This window comes from Gorilla gorilla, chromosome X (genome assembly GCF_029281585.2).
Source record: "Gorilla gorilla gorilla isolate KB3781 chromosome X, NHGRI_mGorGor1-v2.1_pri, whole genome shotgun sequence".
Lineage (NCBI taxonomy): Eukaryota > Metazoa > Chordata > Mammalia > Primates > Hominidae > Gorilla > Gorilla gorilla.
In genome coordinates, this window is record NC_073247.2 from 27329943 (window position 1) to 27355913 (window position 25971).

Genomic DNA, 25971 nt, shown 5'->3' on the forward strand with positions numbered 1-25971 from the left:
ATTATCCATGTGACCTTAACTGTAGGAGTCCAAAGGTACCATTTTACCCATTTCTACTCAAAAAGTAGACTCCCCCGCCCCCCCCACCCCTACTAAGCTTTTAAAAAAACACAAGTTTTATTTTAAAACTTTATTTCTGCAAAGCCAATCAAGAAGTGTTGGAAGGAAAAAGTGTAAAAGTTATTCTTGCATATTTGGGAACAGCAAGCACTTAGTTTGAGAAAATGAGGACTTAAAACAGTTGAATCAAAGGCAATACCCTGCTACTTGTATTTAAAATCAATGGTGATGTTCTTTCTTAAGCAACATTCTTCTCTTCCCTAATAGCTACAATATGATACAGTACGCAACAGCTCACTTGAAAGTGCTAGAATCAGAGGATAAAGAAGCCATAAGCCACCCCACTTACATTTCCTACTATACAATGCCTTTTTGGCGCTTGATAAATCAAGCATTCACGTAGCATTACATTCAACAGAAACATCTCTCGTACTTTGGGTTTAAGATCCTTGTCCCTCCAGTTCGGATGTCGTGACATCTGACTCTTCATCATTGTAAATATTTTCAGCCTGGAGATAACCAAATAAATTCACAGGTAAAAACTCCCTATGGTTTTTACAAGGTCATGTAAAAACAATTTAATCTATTTAGAACTTACTAGTTTCATTTTTACATTTCTCTCTTAAAAACTTCAATAAGGAAATGGCAGGCTAGCCAGTATTTTGAAAAATTCTTTGCCAGTGTGTAATTCCGTATGTATACTTAGCCACCCATCCATGCACTACTTATTTCAATCACTGTTCATAAGAGATGTTTTCCAAAGGCACTTCAAGCATTGTTTAGAGGAAGTGGTAGCCCAGATGTTATGGAAGTCTCGGTTAACAACACCTTAGAAATGTCAGCTACTTAGTGCTCATCCTCAGAGAACTTGGTGTCATTTGAATGCCTTGACCTCTCCTTCCCGTATCCCTCATGCCTACCACACAGAACAGACACTGGAGACAGAGTAGCAATGCCAAGACTCCAGTGTATGAAGAGCACAACAACAATGAAAATCAGTGCAGATGCAGAGATTTCTCCTGACCCGACAGGTGCTACAAATAGCAAACAGTGGACGAAGCACCATATGGGACTGAAGATTGTATTGTTGAAATGGAAAAAGTTCTTTTAAACAGTTTCTGTAAATGTTTGGCATAATATGCACCTACATATTCAAAATAACTTTATTACATTATGTAAGTAGTAAATCTCTCCTTTACAAGACAGTCATTCAAGAAAAACATTTTAACTCACCATTTGCCATATCTGCATGATGTTATCCTCAGACACTGAGCAAATGACCCAAGGCTCATTGGGGTTCCAGCTAAAATCTGAAATCTTAGCAGTGTGTCCTCCATGAATAAACTGTTACAAGAACAAAAAAAGCTTTGGTTTCATATACTCTCCTGTTAATCCTAACAAAGATTTTACTAAGTTTTTAGAGCTATCAGTATTTCAACTGGGGGTGGGTGCTGTCTGGTTTTAGAAGGTGGTACAGGCTCAGTAATCTATACTTATTTTGCAAATTTCCAAACCTCCAGAAAAGGTGACAGAATATAGTACAATGGATACCTGTATACCCTTTACCTAGATTCACCAAGTAATACTAGCATAACTGATGCTTTATCCATGAGCCTATACAATGAAATGGCTGAAGACTTTAGCCTGCATTCCTTAAGAATGAGGACATTTTCCTAATCAAAATGCCATTTCCATACTGATTATGATGAACATTAATCCAGCATCATTTGCTCATATACAGTTAGGTGCAAACATCTAAGGTAATCAATCCGTTATATGCCATGTAACATACTCTTCTATTATACAAGGGGCCTGAGGAGTCTTCTGGTTCTTCCCCTCTCCACTTTACTGAGAGAGGCATACTTCTTGCCCATCTTTCCAACGTACACAGACAGCACCAGGGTGAAAGAAAATCCCTGGCTCCAAAAGCATAGCTCCAGATAGTACCTCATAAGCTATGCCTAAGGTGAGAGCTTTGCTAAACAATTCTGAAGACAGCAGTTGTTCCCTGCAAGAGACAACCTCGTAGGAACGCACTATGCCTTATTTATCTTAGAATTAAGATTTAAATGAAACACTTCTTCACAAGGACAGTACTAAATACATTGTTTGGAACTGGGACATCACACTTTCTGACAAAGTCTGATTTGACTCTAGTTTGACAATGAGGTCTCTGCCTGCCAACTAGGTATTATGCAATGTATCTATTTTACCGAATAATCTTATCGGGTTAAAAATATGAGGTGGGGCTGGGTAAAACTCACGCCTGTAATCCCAGCACTTTGGGAGGCCAAAGCAGGCGGATGGCTCGAGCTCAGGAGTTCAAGACCAGCCTGGGCAACATGACAAAACCCCGTCTCTACAAAAAATACGAAAATTAGCCGGGCGTGGTGGGGTGTGCCTGTAGTCCCAGCTACTCAGGAGGCTGAGATGGGAAGACAGCTTGAACCTGGGAGGTGGAGGTTGCAGTGAACTAAGGCTGCGCCACTGCACTCCAGGCTGGGTGACAGAACCAGACCTTGACTTAAAAAAAAAAAAATGTAAATAGCTTTTTAAAGTACTCTTAAGGGGTACACAAATGAATATATTGGCCGGGTGCGGTGGCTCACGCCTGTAATCCCACCACTTTGGGAGGCTGAGGCGGGCGGATCACGAGGTCAAGAGATCAAGACCATCCTGGCCAACATGGTGAAACCCTGTCTCTACCAAAAATACAAAAATTAGCTGGACATGGTGTTGCGCACCTGTAGTCCCAGCTACTCGGGAGGCTGAGGCAGGAGAATCACTTGAACCCGGGAGACGGAGGTTGCAGTGAGCTGAGATCGCACCACTGCACTCCAGCCTGGGCGACAGAGAGAGTACTCTTAAGGGGTACACAAGTGAATATATTTTAAGATCACTGGGGCTTAGAATACATACAGGAGTTATCAAAGCATACTGGTGGAATAGTTTACTACTTTGTTTTTGGGACAGGGTCTCACTCCCATTGCCCAGGCTGGAGTGCAGTGGTGTGACCATGGCTCACTGCAGCCTCAACTTCCCGGGCTCAGGTGATTCTCCTACCTCAGTCTCCCAAGTAGCTGGGACTACAGGCATGCGCCACCACACCTGGCTAATTTATGTTTTTTGTTTTGTAGAGACAGGACAGGGTTTTGCCATGTTTCCCAGCCTGGTCTTGAACTTGTGGGCTCACGTGATCCACCTGCCTTGGCCTCCCAAAGTGCTGGGATTCCAGGCAGGAGCCACCATGCCCAGGCCCAGTTTACTACTCTCAAATGTCCCTTGATTTCAAGCTCTCTTGTGAAAAGCAAAATCCTAGTGTATTTTCTCAAGGACCTTGGAATTGTTGCAGAGGCATAATATACAAAGTAATACGTTTTCCCTTCTCCCTAAAAAAATAGCTGGAGACCTTGAAAACATTGTACTATGTGAAAGAATCAGTCCCAAAAGACAAAAGACAAAAGTCATATTTATATGAAATATCTAGAATAGCCCAATCTTATAGTGCCAGAAAGTAGCACAGTAGTTGCCAAGGGCTGGAGGAAGAAGAGAATTGGGAGGTGATAGCTATAGTTTCTTTCGGAGGGGATGAATAATGTTCTAGAACTGATTTGTGGTGATGGTTTTACAAGTGTATGAATATACTAAAAACCACTGACTTCAAGAACAAAAAAAGAAAAAACCCCCCAAAACCCAAGAACACTCCCTCCCCACTGAACTGTACAGTTTAAAGAAGTGAACTGTGTGGTATGTAAATTATATCTCAGTAAAGCCGTCATCAAAATAAAAGGGACTGGGGCATTCTTACAAGGTGGGCCTAGTGAACATCTTCTGTGTGCAGGGCTTGCTCTCAAGGGCCTTCTTTACCTTTGAAAACTTGTGGACATTCAATATACTCCATAGGTTCACAGAAAAAATGAATAAATAAAACTCATGGACAAAGTACAAGTGTGCCAAAAATGAGTACTGGCATTAGAACTAAAATCGTAAGTGACAGAGTGATGAGTGACTATCTGCCAAATAATGGGAGGAGACAAATGTTGGATTCAGAGCAAGGACAGGGAACCATTGCTAAATCCGGCAATGCTTCATAGAAAAATGACGAAGTGAGCACTGAAGGACTCAGACGGGAAGAATGAGGATGGGCAGATACCACCACATAAGCTTTCAAAGGGCCAAGGAGATGCGTGATGCTTCAGTCAGGCATGGGAGGGAGATAGTGGGCTCTGCTAACATCAAGATTGAGAAAGCACTCCTTTTCTGGGCAGGAAACTTAAAAAGCATTTAAAATTTTTTCTATACTGTTAGGAAATGTTAAGTACTGCCAACTGAATAGCAATTATACTCACTCCCCATCCCCAAACCATCACAAATACCAGAGTTGAAATCAGTGAGAAATTACTATATACTATTTTCCAGGACCTCAAACCATTCTCAGTGAAACATTCATAAAAACCTACTGGGCTCCATTTACTATTTTTGATAAATGTCAAAGCCCAGTTGCAATAACCTTGAGGGCCTCCATTTTGAAACCATCTGCAAGAGCTAGAATTCGAAGTTCTGACCCATTCTCGAAATAAAGAGATCAATGACAATCCAATCTGCATATGACATTTCATCTTCTATAAGCCAATGCGTACCAGGAGTTCTGGAGGCCCATCTTCTGCATCTTCTGCTGATTGTTCTTCCCCAATTTTACTGTAAGAATAAAGAATATAACGCTTTCATCAGTGAAATTCTTGTAGCACGAACATCTGCTAAACCAGTATCAGCCCAGAAAGTAATCTTAAAACACAAACACACTCACAAAAACAACTTATTTCTATACTACAATCAATTAGGTTTTTTTTTCCTTAGAGACATGGCCTCGCTATGTTTCCCAGGCTGCAGTCAGTGGCTATTCATTCACAGGCACGATCACTGTGCACTATAGCCTTGAACTCCTGGGCTCAAAAGCGATCCTCTCGCCTTGGCCTCGCCACATCTGGCTACTGTTTATATTTGGTGTAAGGGTGGGATGTTTACTTTCTGGAAATAAGTTAGAGTTGTTCATAATTGAAGTTGCAGAATGAGGAATTATTGTCAATAATAAACAACTCAAAATCCCTTCATTAACTGTTTATTGCCTTAGAATTAAAAGGTGAAATGTATAGTTAAAAAAATCTACACATGAACTGATGTGCAATCCCTATACTTCACTCAAAGCCTTTTGCATCCCAGGAGTAAAATATAATTACAAATCAGTACTATAGATCTGTCTAAAGATATGGCAATAAAACTGAGAAATGTGTAAGCCAAGGAAACGTTTTTATGGTTTTTCTCTTAAAAACTTCAATTTGTAGAATTTGCCAGTGCTCAACAGTGAAATCACTCTTTATGTATCAATATCAGCCCTATCCTTATACCCAACCCAAAGACTTTAGTAGTAACAACTACTAAAAAACAAAACCCAGCCCTCCAAGTGAGACATTTTTTCCCTTCCCATAAAACTAACCAAACAATCTCAAACCTGTGGGATTGCTAGACAATACTTATCTTCCACCTGTCAATATAGTTGCTAAAACTCACCATTTTAATCCCAAATTTTATCTAATGTAATTTTACAATTTTTTGTAGAGACAGGGTCTATGTTGCCCAGGTTGGTCTCGAACTCCTGGGTTCAAGCGATCCTCCTGCTTCAGCCTCACAAAGTACTGGGATTATAGACATGAGCCGCCATGCCTGGCCCCCTATCTAATGTAATTTTAATATTAAACAAGCTAAGAAATAATTCTAAGAAGAAATTACACACAATGCTCACAAATTATTGGCACCTTCAGGGGCAATTCAGTTGCCAGGGCATCAGACTTCCAAACCTTGCTGTACGCTTCATACAACCTCTTTATAGTTTTGATTTAGGTTTTATTTTACTACTAAAATTGTTTTTAAATCAAATACAATGCCCCCAACTGTCTGCTTTAAAGGTTTTCTACATCTTCAAGTATTTATCACGGCAAGAGTTTGCTCCATCAGAACCCTGAACATTAGCTATTTTAAGTTTTACATACAAGCATTTTATTCTCCAGCGTTTCTTCTATATACTGAGGATTACTGCCTCTATAATTAAGGCAGCCTTGGTTTTAATATATAGGTTGAGCATCCCAAATCCAAAATGTTCCAAAATCCAAAACTTTAAGCACCACGTGACACTCAGAATTTGGACTTTCACACCGAGTGCAATGGCTCATGCCTGTAATCCCAGCACTTTGGGAGGCCAAGGCGGGAGAATCACGTGGGGTCAGGAGTCTGAGACCAGCCTGGCCAATATGGCAAAGCTCTGCCCTTTTTTTTTTTTTTAAGTAAAAAATACAAAACCGGGCATGGTGGCTGTGGCAGTGCCTGTAGACCTGTAGACCCAGCTCCTCAGGAAGCTGAGGCACGAGAACTGCTTGAACCTGGGAAGCAGAGGTTACAGTGAGCCAAGATTGCGCCACTGCACTCCAGCCTGTGTGATAGAGCAATATTCAGTCTCCAAAAAAAAAAAAAAAAAAAAGAAAAGAAAAGAAAAGAAAAAGAAGAAGAATTTGGACTTTCAGTTCAGATTTGAGATGCTCAACCAATTAAGTATAATGCAAATATTCCAAAATCCTAAAAATTCCAAAACCCCAAACACTTCTTATTCCAAGTATTTTGGATAAGGGATACTCAACCTGTACTAAATTCAGTCCACTTCAAAGCAATATATTTAATACAAGCAGGAAATAAGTTATTTTTTGGTAATTTTATGATTTAAACTTAAGATGACATTTTACAGAGCAGTATGTAACTGAGCAACTTTATTAAGTTCTAAAGGCTCAGATGAAAAAGTAAAGGAGTCTAAAATTCTTAGAACAGCAAGTCTGAAGTAAAGGAACTTTAAAAATTGGCAGAAACTCTTTATACAATGAGGCCCCAGAGAACATAAGCTCTCTGACAGCTTGGGCTGTCCTTGTCCCCTTCACAAAGGTCTCCCCAGCAGTTACACAACCCACAGCAGGAGTGCACATCTGCAGAATGAATCACTGAAAGCAAAGTAAATGGTACAAAAACCCAGAAAAAACAGTCCTGCCTACACGTACTATGAGATCCAATGAGACATAAAACAGCTAACATCTTGATTTCTCTATATCAAGTGTGTTTTAAATACAGTCATTTGAATGCAAAAACAAAAACAGACACATACACCTTCATGCCTGAATATTAAGAGACAAAACTCACACCAGAGAAATTTATTTTATGGTCCATTTGCTGCTTCACTTCTATTTTACAGAACAAAGGCTCTTTAGGAAGATGCTTAGAAGTTTCTTTAATATTAGGTTTCTTGAAGGGGGGATTACCAAATTGCTTTTCTAGTTTATGAATTACTATGTAACTTGCCAGATAAGCACATTTATGCAGTATCTTGTCACAGGACCGTAAGTTACCTTAAATCCCACACATTCAGGCGGCGGTCAGTACCACTTGAAGCCAGAATAGTTTCATTATGTGGAGACCAGTGGACCTAGTAATAGATAATTTTGAAAATGTATTTAAAGAATCATCCGCTGTTAGGTTTGTGGCTGTTGTTCTAATCTGATATTTTCCCATCTTGCACTCTATTATCTTATCCTTGGCCTGATGGCCTCACTCTCTTGTCCCCGACTTTCAAGTGCTCTGCAAGGGCTCAGCTCCATCCTGTCCTCAGGAAGGCTGCACTCCCCAGCACTGAGGAACTCAGCCTGGGATCTCAATAAATTTATTCGACCCCATAACCATCCCAGAAGCTTTTTAATTCTTCAACAAGGTGTACCTTACCCTATGAGCATCTCCATGTAACACCACGTACAAGACATTTTTTTCAATAGTGGACCCACGAGTCTGGTATAGCTTAACTGATGAATCCCTGGATTTCATTTCCTGACATACAGACACCAGAAAACTGTCACATACCTGGAAAATTTCATCTTTATGAGATTCGAAGGTATGGAGTTTTAATTTTAAGTTACGCAGATCCCATAAAGCTACGGTCTAAAGAAAAATAACAAGTGAAAATGATTTCTATGCTTTACCTAACAATTTTCAAATATCTGATTAAGGCACAAGAGAACTGGGTTTTATAAACACCAAATAATGCAAAAACTTCGAAACCTTATCCGCAGAGCCGGTGGCTAGAATAAATTCGCTGTAGGGATTGAATGAGAGGCAGTTGACTTCGGCAGTGTGCGCATCCACCAAGTGGCTTGGCTTGGAGGTGGTATTGGACCTGGTGTCCCATCTAAAACACAAAGGTAAAGGCACACAGCACCCAGGGATGACACACTCACATTCGGCCTCACATCACTGTCACTGCACTCCACAACTAGCTCCACTATGTGCTCCCCTTCATGAAGAAACCAACCACACAGCTGGTGATTCAGACCTCGACCACTAAATGATACATTTGAAACCTACAGAGAACAAGCTAGGGCTGTTAGTCCTGTTTTTTAAATTAGATTCCTATTTTAATTACCAACTATTTCAAGTGTACAAAAAATACAGACTATGTAGAGAATAATGTCACAATCTGATACCTAAAACTAGTTTTGACAAATGCCCAGTATTTTGTCACATTTGCCTTAGGTATTTCTTTATAAGATTATAAGTGAATGAAGCCCTGTGGCCACACCTTGATGAAATCATTTTCCTCCCTGACCTCCAACTGGCATCACTCTGGATCTCAATTTTGATATTTACCACCACACCAAGTATGTTCCTTCACATGTCCATACCTAGTTTTCTTTTTTTCTAAATAATAAGTGATCCTCCCACTTCAGCCTCCTGAGTAGCTAGGACTACAGGTGCACACCACCATACCCAACTAATTTTTTGTTTTTAAATTTTGTGTAGAGTCTCACACTCCTGGTCTCAAGCAATCCTCCCGCCTCAGCTTCCCAAGGTATTGAGATTACAGGAGTAAGCTACCTAAAGCTGTTTTTTAAAGCCATAACTTAAAAAAAAAAACCATCAAACTACAGTCTGCAGCAATCACTGATGGTCATTCAGGTCACCCATTTAACAAGATCCCACTGAATTTTCCACCTTACATCATAAGTTTCTGATCATCAGCAACAGATCCAAACAATGACTCGTGCAGCAGGTGCCAGGCCACATCCTCTACAACAGCTGAGTGGCCAGTAAAGATCGCTTTAGCATCCACAATTTTGCCTTCTTTTGGTCCTGCGTTTATATCCCACAGACAAACAGTCTAAGAGAGAAGGAGAGAAAAAAAAAAAAGAACAAGGGTTAATAAGAGACTGATTTTTTTTTTTTCCCTCGAGACAGTGTCTCAGTCTGTCACCCAGGCTGGAGCACAGTGGTGCGATCTCGGCTCACTGCAGCCTCCGCCTCCAGGGCTCAAGCGATTCTCCTGCCTCAGCCTCCTGAGCTGGGATTACACGTGCAGGCCACCACGCCTGGCTCATTTTTTTTGTATTTTTAGTAGAGACGGGGGTCTCACCATATTGGCCAGGCTGGTCTTGAACTCCTGGCCTCAAGTGATCCGCCCGCCTTGGCCTCCCAAAGTGCCGGGACTACAGGTGTGAGCCACTGTGCCCGGTCAAGAGATTGAATTTAAATGTTAACATCTTATTTAAAATAATTTCATTACAAACAAAACTATTCAACTATATAAAAGTTTGAGGTAAACACAAGAGAGAAAATATAAGCAAACAGAAGAGTATGTGGGTGCAGCCTCCATGTGAGGTGCAGAGGAAAAGGACACTCCACTGTAATGAGGGGGAGGGGAGACTGAGTACAGTGGCAGGTAAGGACACTGATGCTGGAGTTTCTACCTACATACATTCAGACATTCAAGTACCCCAAATTCACTTAGACAACACAACAAATCACCAAGAGCCCGGCGCTCAGCATCTACTGAACACAAATGCACATCCTAAAAGTTTACACTGGGATGGGAAGACTGGGAATTAAAATTAAACTCTGCCTCTCACATAGCAAAAGCCTCATGGACAAGTCTTTCACTTCATGGCAGAAACCACCACAGACATCAGGAGATGGGACAGGTAAACGACACTGGGCCAGAAACCTCTACTAGTCTACTCTGAGAGGTCAAGGCCTGGCGCCCACAGACAGATCCCCAATGATGTGCTCCTTGAAACGTCAGCAGAGCCCAAGCAGAGGCCATGGGGCCTCTGCTTGGGCCTCAAAGGTCACAGCAGCCCACAAATAAGGAGGCCTCATGATGTGGGTCTTGACATCCTATCACAGAAAGAGTTAAGAGGAAAGTTTTAATGAAAAAATACTGCAAGGTATAGGGCAATGATTCTCATTCAATAGTTAATAAGAAATAATCCCATGAAGGTATATTAGCACTAATTATAGTTCCACCGACACTGGTATGGGTTTTTTGTTTTTTTTTTAAATTCATAGCACGTGATCATGAAAGGGCTTCATCTGTTTTTATTAAATCACCTTTTTTTTTTTTTTGAGACGGAGTCTCACTCTCTTGCCTAGGCTGGAATGCAAGGGCACAATTTTGGCGCACTACAACCTCCGCCTCCCGGGTTCAAGCAATTCTCCTGCCTCAGCCTCCCGAGTAGATGGGATTACAGGTGTGTGCCACCAACTAATTTTTTTGTATTTTTAGTAGAGACGGAGTTTCACCATGTTGGCCAGGCTGGTCTTGTACTCCTGACTTCAGGTGACCCACCCGCCTTGGCCCCCCAAAGTGCTGGGATTCCAGGCGTGAGCCACTGTGCCCAGCCACATGAAGGACTTTCTGTAACAAAGCTATTTCCCAGTAATGGCTATTTTCCCAGTAACAAAATTTTTTTTTACACAATACATATGCCCTCAGTCTCTGTTGCTACTTACACATGAAGACACTCAATGTGTGTGAACTGAAGAGAAAGGAACATGTGGCGCTCCTGCCATTCACACCGACTCAGAAGGACCTGGCAAGATTAGCATGATGCTTGGCATGTGGGTAGCCCCTGGTAAATGTCAGCTATTATTATTACTACCAATTCCCAGCCTGGTCTCTTCAAAAGGTACTAGTAATTGGGTTACTGAGTACAATCCACTTATCCACTTTCCCTACTTGGGAAACCGTCTCATACACACTTTGAGGGAAGCATCCTTTCAGAAAGCCTATAATCCCAGCTCTTTGGGAGGCCAAGGAAGGTGGATCACTTGAGCCCGGGAGTTCAAGACCAGTTTGGGCAATATGGCAAAACTCCATCTCTACAAAGAATACAAAAATTTGCTGGGTGTGGTGGTGGGCGCCTGTAGTCCCAGCTACTTGACAGGCTGAGGTAGAGAACCACTAGAGCTGGAAAGGTGGAGGGTGCAGTGAGCCGAGACTGAGCCACCGCACTTCAGCCTGGGTGACAGAGCAAGACCTTGTCTCAAAAAAAAAAAAAAAAAAAGTGAAAAGACAACCAACAGAATGGGAGAAAATTTTTGAAAATCATAGGGACTTACTTATACCTAGAATACATAAGAAACTCTTATAACTTGACAATAAAAAGACAAAATTAAAATATGGACAAAGAATTTGAATACCTATTTCTCTAAAGGAGATATGCAAATGGCCAGTAAGTACAAGAAAAGATGCTCATCATCATTAGTCATCAGGGAAATGCAAATTAAAACTACAATGAGCTGGGCATAGTGACTCATGCCTGTAATCCCAGCACTTTGGGAGGCCAAGGCAGGAGGATTCCTTGAGCCCAGGAGTTCAAGACCAGCATGGCCAACATGGTGAAACCCTGTCTCTACTAAAAGTACGAAAATTAGCTGGGTTTCATGGTGCATGGCTGTAATCTCAGCTACTTGGGAGGCTAAGGCAGGAGAATCGCTTGGACCTGGGAGGTGGAGGTTGCAGTGAGCTGAGATCGTGCCACTATACTCCAGCCTGGGTGACAGAGACAGACTCCGTCTCAAAAAACAAACAAAACAACAACAACAACAACAAAAACCAACTCCCCACCCCCAAGCCAAAAACAAAAAAAAAAACCCAGGAAATACCACTTTATGCACACTAGGATAGCTATAATAAAAAAGACAAGCATTAGTGAGGATGTAGAGAAACTGGAACATTTGTACATTGCTTGTGGAAATGTAAAATGGAAAGCCACTTTGGAAAACAGTTTGGTAATTCTTCAAAAAATTAAACAGAGATACCATATGATCCAATAATTCCACTCCTAGGTATATATCCAAGAGAAATAAAAACATACATCTACACAAAAACTTGTAAACAAATGCTTGTAACATAATTCAAAATAGCCCAAAAGTAGAAAGAATTCAAATGGTTCATCAACTGACAAATAAGCTAACTGTGGTATATCCATACAGTGGAATATTGTTCATCCATAAAAAGGAATGGAACATAAGTAATGTTACTTGAAAACATTATGCTAAGTGAAAGAAGCCAAACAGAAAAGGCCATATATGAGATTCCATTTACATGAAATACCAAGAACAGATAACTCTATAGAGACAGAAAATAAATTAGTGCTTACCAGGAGCTGGGGGAAGGCAGGGAATGAGTGGGGAGTCACTGCTTAATGGGTATGGAATTTCTCTTTCAGAGAGCGAATGAAAACATTCTAGAATTAGTGGCAATAGTTGTGCACCTTTGTGAATATACTAAAACCCACTGAATTGTACACTTAAAAAATACTTTATATTAATCAGGTCCCACAAACACTCTACAGTTTCCATTTTAAGGGCCTGGAGGGTCCTCTTTTAAATAATGGGAGGCCTTTTGCCTATGCTCCCTCCATTCTAAGGCTACTTCAAAAGAGCTTTGTGGAATCCAAAGACTCATACAGGGCAGTATGAAAACCATCTCTCTAAAGTCCTGGGGGAATGTTACCACAATAATCAGCAGTATTATCTTAGAAAACCTTTCATCTATATAGTACTCCTTCAGCACAGCTGTGACACGTCAGCTCTCACTATATGAACAAATTACAAAGAATACGTTTCTCACATGGTCATCAGATGCACTTAGGAGATGTCCACTCAAATTCGAATTCCAGGAGAGACCATAGCCTTCCTTCTGGTGACCTCTTAATCTGAGATCAGGATTACATTCTCCACTTGGGTCTAAGAAAAGATGAAAAACATTAAGTTATTCTCTGTTTATCAGAACTGGTGAGAATAAATTCTCACTCCTTCATTGAGTGAACAGCAATTGCACACGAACAAGATCTGGTCTTTAATACCCAATGCAAATTGAGCCTCATGACCATTAGATGATTGGTTTCTTTGGAAAACCTAATACTATCTCCAACACAAAAACATTAAAAACTATAGCTATCCTACAAATTTGGGCAGTGGTGACCCTATCCCTGCAACCCCCCAATTTTTTAGAAATATTTCTAACACAGCAGGTCTGGTTGCTCAGTCCTTGCATGCCTCTAGGGTAGCCTGCAACCATAAATGACCCTTGGCCAACCCCTGGGAATGTGACCCTCAGAAAGTTCTTCACGTCACTGACTGATAAAGTTGTGTAAGCCCAGAGCAGTGGGGTATGCCATAGGGACCTGTCAAGACTTGTAGGATTGTTTAGCAAGATTCACAATGTATTTGGCTTCACTATTGGGGTCCTCAATTTTGTTACCATGGCTGGTCATAGAACAGGATGTGCCCACGCCAACAGACCTCCACAAAAATCCCCGATTCTGAAACTCAAATGGGCTTGCCCTGGGTAGAGACATTTAGCACATGTTCCTATGGTTTGCTGCTAGAGACAAAACATGTCCCACGTGGCCCTGGATGGGAAGGACTCAGATGCCTGTAGCTAACCCCTCTGGACTTCCCCTGATGTGTATCTTTTTCTTCCTACTCTTGCTCTGGATTCTTTGCTGTAATAAACTTTAGCTGTTAGTATAAGCTGCTTTTAGGTAGTTCTGGCAAATCCCTGAACTTGAGGATGGTTATGGGACCCCCAAAGCAATTTTTAAACCTTTAAATATTATAAAGTATGCTACTTTGACCTTAAAAACGTTACCAGTTCGAATCAAGAAAACTGCTCAAGTAATGACCTGACTCTATTATTACATACCTGGTTTAGCAGGGTGTTTTGTATAGTCAAAAACCAACACATCAGAAGATGGTGTTTTTGTAGCAATGATGTGAGGATTCTGCGGCATGTAACGAGCACGGTTTACTTCTCCTTCGTGATTGATTTTAATTTCACATTCAATTTTTCCTGTTACAGAACCAAAGCCACCAAATTCTAATGTGAGGAGAAAGAAACACACACACACACACTCAGGATTAAAATTCACAAATCACTTAGTTCAATCAACCTAACAGATTTTGACCTGGCAGAATACAACACAAATTGACAAGACAAAGACAGAAACATGCATAGAGAAAACCCAAAAATGTGGGTTCATTTGCCACATCAATTTATTCTTAAAGCCCATTTGCACTGGAAAATATTGGTAGCTGCCTTATGCAACTTAATTCAGTTCCACCTTGGATCTAAAACAACTGTCCTCTTTCAATTATGAAGATGATATAGTTATTCACTGAAATTTCAAGTAACCATATAATAAGCAGACCAACAGCTTTTTAGTTCAAATACAACTCACTGGAAGTACTGCACTGAATTAGCATCTTATTTTAGGATTCATCAAAACAGGAAAGGTTTTAACCCTCCACAGTATGAACACCCTTTGAGTCTGAAGTCAGAAGCATCCTCAAATCAATCAGAAACCCACGCTAACCCCTACCTGTCCCTAAACACACATACGTTGGCCCTGCCAGCATACTTGGTTTAACTGCTAGTGCAGTGCCAAGGTTAACCTTTCCGCCCATCTGGTGTGTGAATAAGACTATAGTATTAAATAATAATGAAAAAGGCCTTGTAAAGTAACAAAGTCATATAAAAAGTACGGTAACTTCCAAGAAGTAGCAACATGTTAGCAGAAAGAATACAAGTAGAGAACATCTAAGCAAATACAGCAAACAAGAACATTCTTTTTTGTGCTCATAGATAAAAAACTTGAATTAGTTGCTGACGCTTAAAAAGATAGGAGGGTTCACATTACAATTGTGTTATTCTTCCTGACCTATATTGCCTTTTCTTTGCACATTCCATTTTAGCTCACCCTGTGTCTCAGGTCAGGGACAACTAACACAAATGCCTACTGGAACCAGGCAGGTAAGAAGTAAAATAGACCGGGACCTGGAGCAACCACCAAAAGGAGCAAACCATTTCTCAGTTCCAGGCAGCTCCTTCTATGTGGAATGCTTAATGAACATTCGCTTCCATGTCTTAATATCAGTATCTAGCCGTTCCTCTCTGAAGCAAACATAGCTTACTATTTCAGTGTGGTTGAAAAAACCATATCTCAAATCCACGATTACTCCAAAGCTCCTCTACCCACTACTCTCATGTGACCACATGCAAAAGGATCCTTTTTCCTCGTAGCACCTTCTGTTCCATGGTGTCAATGGAAGAAATGTGCCTCGGCATGCTAAGACCCCTCCTGATCCAATCGTCTCCTCCCTCCTGAGACTGCTCCAAATCTGCTCCACTTTGACCTTCAACATCCCATTCCATGGACTCCAGTGGCTCTAACCCTTCTGCTACAAAGATACTCAAGTTTCCTGATCCCTTTAGCTAAAACAACCTGAAGAGCTCTCCTTTAAAAAAAAAGGGGTGGGGGCGGGGCTTCCAAGTAGGATTTACTTTGAACACAGAGCTTTGTTTTCTCAAACTTAAAATTTTGAAAAGTCACTGTCTTAATGATAATATCCATTAAAAAATGTAACTCAATATTGGCTGGGCGTGGTGGCTCATGCCTGTAATCCCGGCACTTTGGGAGGCCAAGGCGTGCGGATCACGAGGTCAGGAGAGCAAGACCATCCTGGCTAACAAGGTGAAACCCCGTCTCTACTAAAAATACAAAAAATTAGCTAGGTGTGGTGGCGGGCGCCTGTAGTCCCAGCTACTCGGGAAATCGCTTGAACCCGGGAGGCAGAGGTTGCAGTGAGCTGAGGTCACACCACTGCACTCCAGCCTGGGTGACAGAGCGAGACTTCGTCTCGAAAAAAAAAAAGAAAAAAAAAAGAAAAAAATATATATATATACTGAATATTAACAAAGGTATTAACTGAATTATTTCAGCTACTTGTTAGAATACACTGGATGTGTAACTTTAATAATATATTAACATCATTATGCAGAGACTGTTAAACTGCAAGCCCGGTAAATACATACTTCAGGGCTAAAAGCCATTTAAAAATTTCTGATTACAATATATTCAGGCCGGGAGTGGTGGCTCATGCCTGTAATTCCAGCACTTTGGGAAGTTTAGGCAAGCGAATCACTTGAGGCCAGGAGTTCGAGACCTGCCTGGCCAACATGACAAAACCCAGTCTCTACTAAAAATACAAAAATTAGCCGGGCATGGTGGTGGACGCCTGTAATCCCAGCTACTCTTGAGGCTGAGGTACGAGAATCACTTGAACCCAGGAGGTGGAGGTTGCAGTGAGCCGAGATCGCACCACTGCACTCCAGCCTGGGCGACAGAGCGAGACCCTGTCTCATAACAAACAAAAACAAAACACAAAAAACCCCCAATATTTAAAGAAATAATGCATACAGTTGTCGGGGAATGAACAGTAAATTGTGGGAGTAGTAAACTGGGTCAATCACTTTGGAAAATAGTTTTCTATGAAGTTGACAATGAATACACCATACAACCTAGCAGTTTCACTACACTAGAGAATGTAATATTTTTGAGACAGGATCTTGCTCTGTTGCTCAGGGTGGAGTGCAGTGGTGTGATCCTAGTTCACTACAGCTTCGAACTCCTGGGCTCAAGCGATCCTCAGCCTCCCAAGTAGCTAGGACTACAGGCATGCGCCACCACACATGGCTGATTTTTAATTTTATTTTTTGATAGAGACAATGTCTCACTGTGTGCCCTGAGTGGTCTTAAACTCCTGGGCTCAAGCGTTCCTCCTGCCTTGGCCTCCCGAAGTGTTGGGACTATGGGTATAGCCACTGCACCTGGCCAGTATTTTATTTTCAATAAGAAAAAAACCCTAAGGCACGTATTAGAAAGTGCTAATAGCGTTAAGCCATTTGGGACTGTGAAGAAAGAGTTAATACAGCAGTCTGGGTGCTTAGCCCTGGAGTCTCTGAGGAACACTGGGACCCTATTACTGACCCTTGGCTAACTCCTGGGAACATGCACCTCAGAATGTTCTTTCTGTCACTGATGAACTGATGATTTTGTGGTGTGCACCTGGAGCAATGGACCGCGTTGTACCAGTTTGTCAGGGTTATTTTGCAGATATCAAGATTGATGACACGTACCTTCTTTTATTACTGGGTCCTCAGTTTGTATTACTGGGGTCCTCAAGTTACAGTTGCTGTGGCTGGTTGTCAGCAGGATGTGCCTATGCAACTAGTCCCCCAAGAAAGCCTCAGACCCCAAGACCCAAACAGGCTTCCCTGAGCAGAGATATTTCACACATGTCCCTGCAGTTTGCTGCCAGAAAGCACATCCTGTGTGGCCTTGGACAAGACTTGTGCCAGACCTCCCTGAACTTGCCGATGTACATCTTTTTCCTGCTGCTTTTGAGTTCTTTACTGTAACAAACTTTAGCCACAAGTATAATTTGCTCTTGGGAGTCCTAGCGAAATCACCAAACTTGGGGTGGTCATGGGAATACCAAAACAGGAGAGTATATGTTTGACAAATTAAAAAAAGAAAAAAGCAGCCAACAGATTCCTAAATTAACCCTACCACTACTGCCTCTCTCCTCAAACAAAAAATACCCATTGCACACACCAACACATATTACTTCTACCAAAGTGGAATATTGTAATTACACATAGCAGTTAGTCACTTAATTTATCTTGGATACATTCCTATACCAGTGCCTACAGATTTTTCTCACTAAAAAAAATTTTTTTTAAAATTTTTGGTAGAAATGAGGTCTGTGTTTTTCAGACTGGGCTTGAACTCCTGAGTTCAAGCAATCCTCCCACCTTGGCCTCCCAAAGTGCTGGGATTATAGGCGTGAGCCATGGCACCTGGCCTTTCTTATTAATTGCTGAGTAGTATTTCAAACATACCATGTGCTTAACCAACTTTCTATGAACCAACATCTGGGTTACAAGGTTGATCCTAATTTTTCAATTCTGCAATTACGACTAAAATCCTTGTGCACATGTGGGTGGGAAGTTCTGTAGAATAAAGTCCTAGAAGTTAAATTACTGGGCCAAAAGCTAATAGTATAGTTTTAATAGCATATGCTTTGAAAGAGACATTTTCCCTTTGACACCAATATTGGAATATATGATATACCTACCACCCTTGTCACTGTCACAATGGGAAGCATCAAACTGTGCATCATCATTGGGAATATGTACTCGAGCAACCACCAGATGATTCTGCTCATCAGACGTATGAGTCCCCAGCACTAGCCAATGAAGGGCATAATCTTTTCCTTCAGGTCTGTTTAAGAAAGAAAATAAGTCACACTAATCCTACAAGAAATCTCCAATTGCTAACAAATTCAGTCTAGTTCCCTCAAAATACATTCATATTTCTTTAGCAAATATATACTTAGCATCAACTGTGTATCTTCTCCCCCTCTGGTTACCAACTTTACAATCCCCACATATGCAAATATAAGAAAATATTCTAGCTACAACATGCAGAGGGCTTGCTTCTTTCCCAAAGAGCCATCCTCCTGTGCCTCAATTATCAGCGTGAACACTACCTTTTATAGAGCAGCACTCCGGGGAAGGTAGACCCAACTCAGTAAACACAGACAAACATCTACACAGGAATCCACCAACAATCCCCACACTCATAAATCACAACTTCCCACCTAAAGAAATCTTCTTCCCACCTAAAAATATCTTATACACTAGATGTTTCTTATTTCCCAATAAGAAATTCTACAAGGTAGTATGGACAGAAAGTGTTGAATCAAAAAAACTTAGCTTAAATCCTGGATCAAACTAAAATGCAGCTGCTTAAAACACAACCTCCCTGGGGCCTCAGTTTCTTCACTGAATAAAATAGGCTGTAAGTGCAAATGGCATGATGTGAAACTCACTGACGTTTATGATACCTAAGTTTATGAAACGAACATTCTCAATTTTACTGAGGTATCTTTGTTACACCTTGTTCTGTGGAAACACCTTGAGGCTGAAGAACTTGCCCAAACCTCTTGGCACCTTGGTCCAAGCAGTGATTTTTGCATCAGTATCTATCAAAAAGGCTTTCCCATTTGTATTATCTAGAATACAATTTTCAACTGTGCTCCATGGTCCCACTTCAATGAAGAGGACTGAGAAGTAGGGATCTAGGCCCTAACACAAGACAAGTTAGGCCATTTATGTGTTTCTAAATTTCAGCTGCGCAAAGGATTCAATTTTTTTTTTTCTAAAAAGATTGATTACTTCTAGGCAAGTAATTTAGTAATAAGAAAATACAAGATGCAATTTTACCAAAATTTGGCTTACGGTAAAAAAGTGTGTGCACATGGAGAAGAGACACACACACACAGACACACTCCCCCCAGAACAGAGTAAGGCAGCCGTGACTAAGCAATAGCAACCTGTTTGAAAAAAAGACAACTGGGCACCGTGGCTCACGCCTGTAATCCCAGCACTTTAGGAGGCCAAGGCAGGCGGATCACCTGAGGTCAGGAGTTCGAGACCAGCCTAGCCAACGTGGAGAAACCCCATCTCTATTAAAAAATACAAAATTAGCCGGGCATAGTGGCGCATGCCTGTAATCCCAGCTACTCAGGAGGCGGAGGCAGGAGAATCACTTGAACATGGGAGGTGGAGGTTGCGGTGAGTCAAGATCTCAAGATCACACCATTGCACTCCAGCCTGGGCAACGAGTGAAACTCCGTCTCCAAAAAAAAAAAAAAAAAAAGAAAGAAAGAAAACGTGGGTCTTGGTTGATACATGCACAGTGGGCCAAGAATATGATGTGGCTATCAAAAAATTAATTAATTCCATCTTAGGTGGTCTTTATATGTGTGTAGGGGGCAATGCACATGAGCACATGTGCCCCCCATCCCCGATCTTTTCTTTTTTTTAAGAGACAAGGTCTCACTATGTTGCCCAGGCTGGCCTCCAACTCCTGGACTCAAGTTGATCCTCCTGCATCAACCTCTTCAGCAGCTGGGACTACACATGTGTGCCACCATATCTGGCTTGCCCACTTATTTTTAACCAGTAAAACCATTAAAATTAGGCTCTAAGCAACATACTTTATGAGGACTTGGACAAAAATCAAACCTTTACAGGGAATAGTGGCTTAAAATGAAAGGGTAAGCCAGGTGCAGTGCTGTGCACCCGTAGTACCAGCTACTAGGGCTACTACAGAAGACTGCTTGAGCCTAGGAGTTCATGTCCAGCCTGGGCAACATAGCAAGACCCTGTCTCAAAAAAAAAAAAAAAAAGAAAGAAAGAAAGAAAGAATAAATATTTGGCCGGATGTGGTGGCTCACGCCTCTAATCCCAGCACTTTGGGAAGCCGAGGCAAGCGGATCGCTTGAACCCAGGAGTTTGAGACCAGCCTGGGCAACGTGGCAAAATCCCATCTCCACAAAAAACACAAAACACAAAAACAAAAAACAAAAATTTAAATAAATATTTAAAAAGAGAAATAATAATGCTTGAGAGAAAGAAGGCACCACAGAGCAATGCTGGTACTGTCATCAAAGGAAAAAAGTCACTCGTTTTTTGTGGAGTTAAGCAGGAAAACTAAGACCAACAGGTAAAAAATAACACGTAGGTCAGTTTATCACAGGCCCTTCCTAAGGAACACCGTCCCAAGACGGACTGGAGGAGCTTAAAAATCCCTCTGGACTCAAATTTAATTATTCCAGTTTTCCCCAACTTGATCATCATATGAGGACTTTTCTTTTTACTAGAAATCCCTTCACCTCCATCATTAAAACACAGCCTGTTTTCCCAATCAATATGACACTATTTTCCTCCAATACTGGATGTACCTAAAGGCTGCAGAAGCACTAATGGTTAAGAAAGCCTATTCATTTTCAGCGCAGAATCCTTTGACCCCAGTAACCACCACTAGGAAATTTAGCCAAGCATCACATAAATATGGCCTATTGCAAGATTATTCTCAGCAGTATTGTTTATAGAAGGAAAAAGACTGAAAATAACTAAATATCCATCAGTAAGGAACTGGTATCATACATTACACAGTGTATCCATAAACAAAATTCTATGGCACTCTTGAAAAGAACAAGCATATCCAAGCATGCTGACAGGAAAATCTCCAATACATACTCTTAACTGACAAACTCAAGTGAAGAACTTGCTACCATAAAAAATGAAGATACAGGTATGCACTTCTACACGCTGGCAAGGATGGGTTAGGAAATTGAAAACAATGACTGGGGAAAGGAAGTAGGACAGTAAGGGATGTGGAAAGGGGACTTATTCTTCACTCTACGTCCTTTTGTACTTCCTGAATTTGAAAAATTACAAAGCTTTTTAGGTAGACAATAAGTTAGTCTCAATATATTTAAGACATTATTCAACAAGAGATATGAAATAACTATCTAATTAAAACAAATTTCTTAGAGATACTTAAATAAAACCTTTTAAAAGCCAAATCAACACCTGTAATCCCAGCACTCTGGGAGGCCAAGGCGGGCGGATCACGAGGTCAGGAGTTTGAGACCACCCTGACCAACATAGTGAAACCCTGTCTTTACCAAAAATACAACAATTAGCTGGGTGTGGTGGCACAAACCTGTAATCCCAGCTACTCAGGAGGCTGAGGCAGGAGAATCGCTTGAACCCGGGAGGTGGAGGCTGCAGTGAGCCAAGATGGCGCCACTGCACTCCAGCCTGGGAGACAGAGCCAGACTGTCTCAAAAAAAAAAAAAAAAAAAAAAAAAGAAGGAAAGAAAGAAAGAAAGAAAGAAAGAAAGCCAAATCAATTACTTGGACAATTACCTAACTCAATTGAAGGACAATAGCTAAGAAAGTCCAAGTAATCGTTATGAAGCATGTTGTAAGTCAGCAGAAGAAAGGCCTATGAGGTGGAGTAGGATCTTGTTCCTCAGAGTCAGGCATTGAGAATAGTCAACATTTTTACTGTTCTGTATGGTGATAAAACACAGTCCCTTTATACCCCAAACTGAACCCTGCAAAGAACCACACAGCAATCCTCAACATCCAAGAATGCAGGCTGCTTGGCATTTTCTTACATTCTCTAAGCCACTGCACATCCCACAACCCAATCCCACAACCGCTTTGTATACAAAGAACACCATGATACACATTAAATAATTTAATTAAAGCATTTTGTTACATTCCTAAGTATTACATATTATAGGTAACATTTTTTTTAAAAAAAACTTCAGCAAGTAGCTTTCATTGAATCCAAACGAAGAAACAGAGCTATTTCAATCCTGACAAATTATTTCTGAACAGGAAGGGGTGGGAGAATCAGCATCAGTCACCACTTACCGTGTACTTATGCTGCACCAGGCACTTTAACATGCATGATCTTATTTCATTCCCTCAAATGTAGGTAGTCAGTATGACCAACATCTCCATTTACAGCCCAGACAACACGGCCCCAGTTCATGAAGCTAAGAAGTAGGGGCATGATTCTAACCCAGGTCTCTAAGTTTAAAGCCCCTGCTGTTTTCTATTATGTTACAGTGGGTCAAAAAGATCCCCCAAAAGGTAAATTTAGTTAATACATTTTAAATCTGCTTAACAGACCAAAGAGGCAAATGCACACGATGCTCCAAACCAGAACTTGAATACCCGAGTATATGATGCTTAATCTATTTTTCAATCTGTTCAAAGGTGGCTGTAAACGTCAATGCTTCCAAGTCTCCATCATTTAGTTCTTCTCTACTCTTCCCACATCTGTACATTTACATTTAGATTTTTGGGAAGCCTAGTGGAAATTCCTATCTGTATGGAAATCAATGTTTGCATATGGAGAACCTGGCTACTGTAAGAGCAGTTTTATATACATTAGATTATTATTATAATAATAATTTTTATTTTTAAGAGACGGATTCTCGCTCTCACCCAGGCTGGAGTGCAGTGGTGCGATCTTGGCTCACTGCAACCTCCGCCTCCCAGGTTCAAGCAATTCTCCTGCTTCTGCCTCCCTGTAGCCTGTAGCTAGGACTACAGGTACACGCTGCCACGCCCGGCTTTTTTTTTTTTTTTTTTGGTATTTTAGTAGAGATGGGATTTCACCTTGTTGCCTGGGCTGGTTCTGAACTCCTGAGCTCAGGCAATCCGCCTGCCTCGGCCTCCCGAAGTGCTAGGATTACAGGCGTGAGCCACCACACCCGGCCAAAATTAGCTTATTATTTGTATAACTTGTTGCAAAATCCTCTTTTTAGGTTAGAGTTTCATTTAATCCTCTTTAAATTATATGCCCGCAACACCCAAATTTAAGATGCTTTTTTGTTTTTTGTTTCTTTGGGAGACACGGTCTCACTCTGTTGGCCAAGCTAGAATGCAGTGGCGCAATCATGGCTCACTGCAGCCTTGAACTCCTGAGCTCAAGCTAACCTTCCAAAGCACTAGGATTACAGGAGTATAAACCACTGTGCCTGGCCCCATATTTAATACACTTTAAAAGTACATGGTCAAGTTCCTACTAGAAAAGGTGCAAGTGAATGAGAAAGGCAGTCTAATGCAGGGACCAGCTGTGTGATCTTGGGATGGCACTTAAACTCTCACTCCCAGTTCCCTTATCAGTAAAACAAGGATGATGAAAAGTACCTACAGCATAGTACTATTATGAGGATTACAACAAACAACAGGACGTAGATTCTTCAGATGTGCCAGGCCCTGTTCTGAGTGCTCAATAAATGCCAGCAATTATTACCAGAGAAACTGCAGATGTAACAGAAAAGAATACTCTTATGAAGACTTAACAGCAATCTCAAAGTGTATTCCATAAGCCGATAACATCTTTTCTTTGGTCAGTTGTTGACAAGGTCTTTTTCCCTTTACCAATTAAAATGTATTTATCTTGGGTGACTGTTACGTGTGTTCACTTTGTAAAAATTTATCAAGCCATACAACACTTAAGATGTGTGAATTTTTCCGTAAATATTCTATTTTTCAATAAAGTTTTAAAGAAACGCATTAGTTTGGGCCCAGAGAGATGCTGCTCTACATTCAAGCCCAGGAAATGTCAAATATATTCAGTGCTTCCTCCAAACACCATTAATCTCACAACAGCTTCTTTCTCCCCTTTTACCACCACACTATACACCAGAAATCATCCCACAAATCACGTAAGTTTTGAAAATAAAAACCACCTGCCACCTCATGCAAGGGCTGATTACATACTTATGTTCTATGCATAAAACGCCAAAACTAGGAAATTCAGAACGACAGTTAAATTTAAACAAAATAAAAGTTGCCAGAAACCCTTACTTAGTCACTTCAGGAAGCCACTGAACGGTAAGACTGGGCCACTGAAGAGCATGGGTCATAACCAGGTCATATAGAAACGGTGTATTCTTCTTCCAGATTTTATATTCTTCATTGATGACACGCTCCTCCACAGTATCTTCAAACACTGAAATTTGGAGAAAGCCCACACAATTAAGTGGCTAAGATAGATCAAAGTCAGAAATTGGAGGTCACCTCAAGATGGCCACACCTCATGTACTCTTTCCTTTTACCTCTAATTTGGACACGGACAACTAACTGCTCTTCCAGAAGGTGGAGAAAATATTAACAATCAGGAAGCCTATTTTTTCCATTGAGATCAATACCCCCTGCGTACACCATGTTGGGTAGTCAATTACACGGACATGGAAATTGTTTACCCTGTTACAGCTGTTCGCACCTGTTCTAAGATGACGACCTGTACGTACAGGGGCTGCGCGACCCAGTAGGGAAGACAAATGCACGTGTAGCAGAAGCCCACAGGCCTGGTCTCTCCAATCCCCATCAGGGGAGGCCCCAGCTCCCACGACGCCCGCCTCGGCAGCCATAGGCCTGAGGGCTCCAGCAACCCCCGGACAAGGGCCGCGACCCCGAGGCGGTCAACGCGCGCGCGCGTAGAAGGAGCCGAGGCGCTCGCTTCCCAGCGGCGGGGGCCGCCTCCGCCCCGGTGCCGCGGGCGCCGGAGGGAGCGCAGCCGCTGGAGGAGGGAAGGAAAGAGGGGGGCCCAGCCCTCGGCCCCGCGCCCGGCTCCGGAAGTGCTCGGAGCCCTCGGCGCGGCGGTCCCGTCCCGCGCAGGCCCCTCGAGGCGCGCGCCCAGCCTCGCGCCCGGCCCCGCCCCCTGCTCCGCACGCCAATTCGCGCCTTTCGCCGGCGCGTGCGGCGGCCTCGCGCGCCCGCCGCCCCCCGCGGCCTCGGCGCGCGCCGCCCCGCAGGGCCTCTTACTCTCTTTACTCGCCATCTTGCGTCGGGTCGTTCGCCCCTCGCCGCCGCCTCGGACTCCCCTCGTTAGCCAAGAGCAGCCCGACCGCTGGCGCTCCTGCCTTTCCCAAGCGCGTCACACTCCCCGCTGTCGAAAGCCCGGGCCCCGTCTTGCTGCCTGGGTGCTCCCCAGACGCCGCGTCCTTCTTTCCTGCCTCCTCCCCGCTCGCGGGTACCGAGGTCTGAGGCGCTCTTCTCTCTCTCTCCAAACTTGGAACGAGACTTTTCAACCCGCGCCTCCCAGCCCGCCCAGGCAGCTGAGCGCAGGCGCATCCACCCTGGGAAAAGTGAGAGGAGGCGGAGAGGCGGGTCTGGGAGCCAACGGCTCCGGCGCCGAGACCAATGACGCGCGGCGGGCGGGTTTGACGCGACGTTCGGAGGCGGGCTTCTGGGGGTGGGCGGAGCGTGCCGCGGCAGGAAGTTGGCGATGCGCAGGCGCGAGGGCTCGCCCGGCGCTC

At 42.3% G+C, this 25971-nt stretch overlaps 1 protein-coding gene across 3 annotated transcripts; it reads right to left on the reverse strand.

The window, feature by feature from the left end:
• Positions 1–115: 115 nt before the first annotated feature.
• Positions 116–25971, reverse strand: RBBP7 (RB binding protein 7, chromatin remodeling factor). 3 transcript variants are annotated; one of them, XM_031005737.3, is made up of 12 exons: positions 25478–25971; positions 24518–24662; positions 18406–18551; positions 14132–14305; positions 13055–13170; positions 9141–9301; positions 8206–8332; positions 8008–8085; positions 7503–7579; positions 4701–4758; positions 1294–1404; positions 116–569 (listed from the first exon to the last, which is right to left on the reverse strand). In XM_031005737.3, the coding sequence occupies exons 1-12, from the start codon at positions 25491–25493 to the stop codon at positions 501–503; spliced, it is 1278 nt and encodes a 425-aa protein (XP_030861597.1). In that variant the 5' UTR covers positions 25494–25971; the 3' UTR covers positions 116–500. The 3 variants fall into 3 exon arrangements, with proteins under 3 accessions (XP_030861597.1, XP_055232637.1, XP_030861595.1); XM_055376662.2 differs by having other exon boundaries at positions 7873–8085; positions 25478–25895; XM_031005735.3 differs by lacking the exon at positions 25478–25971 and adding an exon at positions 24936–25349.

Bases quoted from the DNA above. Each gene is read 5' to 3' on its own strand.
- RBBP7 (XM_055376662.2), bottom strand. The intron at 9,302-13,054 runs GTGAGAAACGTA...CTTCTCTCTTAG, and splicing joins TAAGTGCATCTGATGACCAT to ACTGTTTGTCTGTGGGATAT. The intron at 7,580-7,872 runs GTAAGGTACACC...ATCTATTACTAG, and splicing joins TACATGGAGATGCTCATAGG to GTCCACTGGTCTCCACATAA.